The 2,783-nt window shown below is 40.1% G+C and overlaps 1 protein-coding gene across 1 annotated transcript in view; it reads left to right on the top strand.

Moving 5' to 3' along the window:
* The window catches only part of MIPOL1 (mirror-image polydactyly 1), a 213,270-nt gene extending 212,017 nt beyond the window's left edge, over positions 1 to 1,253 (top strand). The window contains exon 10 of the mRNA XM_015410227.1: positions 1,187 to 1,253. Coding sequence (XP_015265713.1) covers positions 1,187 to 1,253 — 67 coding nt within the window. The remainder of the gene's footprint in view (positions 1 to 1,186) is intronic.
* The last annotated feature ends 1,530 nt before the right edge of the window (positions 1,254 to 2,783 follow it).

Below are 2,783 nucleotides of genomic sequence, written 5' to 3'. Positions count from 1 at the left end.
TTCCATCTCTAGGTGTCCCCTTTTAAGTTCTTGAGAGTAGTGTTTCCTGTTGCCATGGATTTTAAGAAAGTTCAAGACACTCGGTACTTTGAAGAAACTGGACCTCTCTGTATTCTTTCAGTCCAACACATTCTCTGAACTGAGAAGCAATGTCCTGGACTGCTGAGAGTGTTTGAGAACAGGTGATGTACTGGAGAGAATAATTATTGGAGGGACTGTTTTATCAATATCATTTTAGACTGCTTTGTTTGTTTTACGCTTTTTATGCCCTAGAATTGTTTTTATTGGCTTGACTTGGTTGTTGTTTTTTGCTTGTTTTTATGTATTAGCTAACTTGGTTTTATGGACTTGTGGGTATTGTCATTATTTTAGTTGTTAGCCACCTTGAGCATGTTCTGGAGAAGCAGCATGCAAATTTTCTAAATAAATAATTGCACCTGCTTTAGTTTTTCTTAGACTCAGACTCACATCTGCTGACAGACTGAATAGTGTCTGAGTCTAGTTGGCAATATCTGGTGATGGTTTATGCATTTATGGTCCTTCCTAACAAACGGCACTGGGTACTTTGCAGTGTGCCCTGGCAGGACAGAGACTGAGGAGACCTAATGAAGGGTTTCTAATTCCCTATGGCTAACTAGCCAATGTGACAGATCATCAGTTTTGCAAACAAATGTCTACATTCCATACATATGGGGAAACATAAACATACAGTATTCATCCAACCCATACACAGCTAAGCTAGAATCAAGCACAGGGGTATTTTCAGAGACCAAAGAGAATTGGCTGTTCCATTTAATGAGAGCAACAGACACAGCAAGCTTTCTTCCCACCCTCCATGAGCCAAATGTGCTGCCTGTGTCATGGCATCTCAGTAAGAAGATTCACACACAAACTGTCAAAGTACTGTGTAAACTTGGGAGACATGAGGCCCTCAGATATTGTATTTACAACGAAGTGGGAGATGAGTTAACACACTCTTCTGACTGCGACAGGCCGGGTTGTAGGTTAAAAGTTTCTCTCAGATTGTCTGCATTCTGCCCCAGGAGCCTGTCTCTGTTACAGTAATGCTTTGTTTCCTAGCATGACCACCCCTGGGACATATTGGTTCAGGGCAAACACTGTCTCTTTCAGTCAGGACATTCCTAATATTGGTTTCCTTTTCTCTCCTCCCTTCCCCCCATCCCAGGTTGCAAAGGCTGGTGGATGTCCTGAGGAAGAAGATTGGCGCAGGGACCATTAGGACGGTGATCTGACTGAAAACTCCAGTCTGGGGAAGCATTCACATCTGGTGACCAGGCTGCTTCATTCAGCGCTGTGTAAACACTAAAGCCTTAACTTAGCAAACAGTTGTTAGAAGTGGGACACTCCAACGACATTCCAAGCTGAGATAAAAATCAAATCATAAATGTTTAACCACTTGGCTGCTGAGTTGGGTGATTCGTCCAGCAGTATCCTTACAAACATGTATTTACTTTGTGGCAGATCTATTTTGGTATAGTTAGCAAGCCTGTGGAAAAGGTTATGTGTGCATATAATTCTGTGGACAATTGTTTCTCCACTGAGTCTGTAATCACCTACAAAACACAGTCCATCTTTGTGGCTGTATATTGTACTAAGTCTTGCAGACTGTGGGGTTGAGTAGAAATATTTACGTTAGTCAATGCTGCTGGAATTCAAGATGTATGGAACTGATAAGGGACGCCCTGAATCAGAAATGAGTTGTGGCTAATATCATATAACTGTCATGTTTTTTCTTCAAGCATACTCACTTTCTGTCAGCACTGCATTGGTTAATAGAAATGGGACCAGGCAAAGTTACTGAAAAGAAGGTATATATATTGTATTCAGAAGAATTAAATAGTAGGCCGAGTATTTCAAGTAACAGGAGGCATTTCCAGTCAAATTAACAAATTATTTCAGTTACCCTCTTAATTAGTCAGAATGTGGAAAGAACCTGAAGTTGTATATTGTTCTCTGTGTCTTACCACATGCATTTAAAATAGCCTTTAGTGTGATTAAACTGCTCGATAAGGGCAAACAAGTTGGCGTTACTCTCCACTAAGAAAAATACTCCAAGCCAGTTTCCTGTCATTTAGAATGGCTCCTGTAATTTCTTCCTCCAATTAACCCACTTCTCATAGGCTGCAATCTTCTATATATTTACATGGAAATAAGTCTTAATGAATAGAGTATGGCTTACTTCCAAGTAAGCCAGCACAGGATTCAGGTGGTAAATATTTTACAGATTCCGTTAAAGCTGATAGCAGATGAATGAGGAGTAGAATGAGGAGAAAATATACTGGATAATATGTCTATTTACTGTGACTCACTAGTTCCTGTTAACTGTAATTCTTGCCTTGCTAACTGGAGTTATCTGTCATACTGTGTATATGTACCTGAACACACACTTTATATATGTTATTGTATGCCCTCTCACACCCATTCATTCTTCACACGCCACCACACCACAAGTTATGTTTTAATTGTTTCTCAATCAGGATGTGGGTGTGCATCAACTAGGTTTCAGGTGTGCTTCTAGTTTCTACTTTTGCTTACGGAGTTATAGTACATCAAAGTTATGCTCATCCAGTTGTCACAACTGGAAGACTGGAAAGAAGAGTGTTCAGACTAGTTGAAAAAACAAAAAGCAGACCCAATGTAAAATGATTTGTTACATAATTGCAATAAATAATAATAGCTTTTATACGGCAATAGTACATTTACGGTGCGTTCAGACGGGGCATTTGCCGGCATTCACACGGCGAACATCTGCCTTCTGTCCC

This window comes from Gekko japonicus, unplaced genomic scaffold (assembly GCF_001447785.1).
Source record: "Gekko japonicus isolate JY-2015 unplaced genomic scaffold, Gekko_japonicus_V1.1 scaffold1150, whole genome shotgun sequence".
Classification (NCBI taxonomy): Eukaryota; Metazoa; Chordata; class Lepidosauria; order Squamata; family Gekkonidae; genus Gekko; species Gekko japonicus.
The sequence above is the reverse complement of the archived record's forward strand: the minus strand, read 5'-3'. Positions and strand labels throughout refer to the sequence as shown.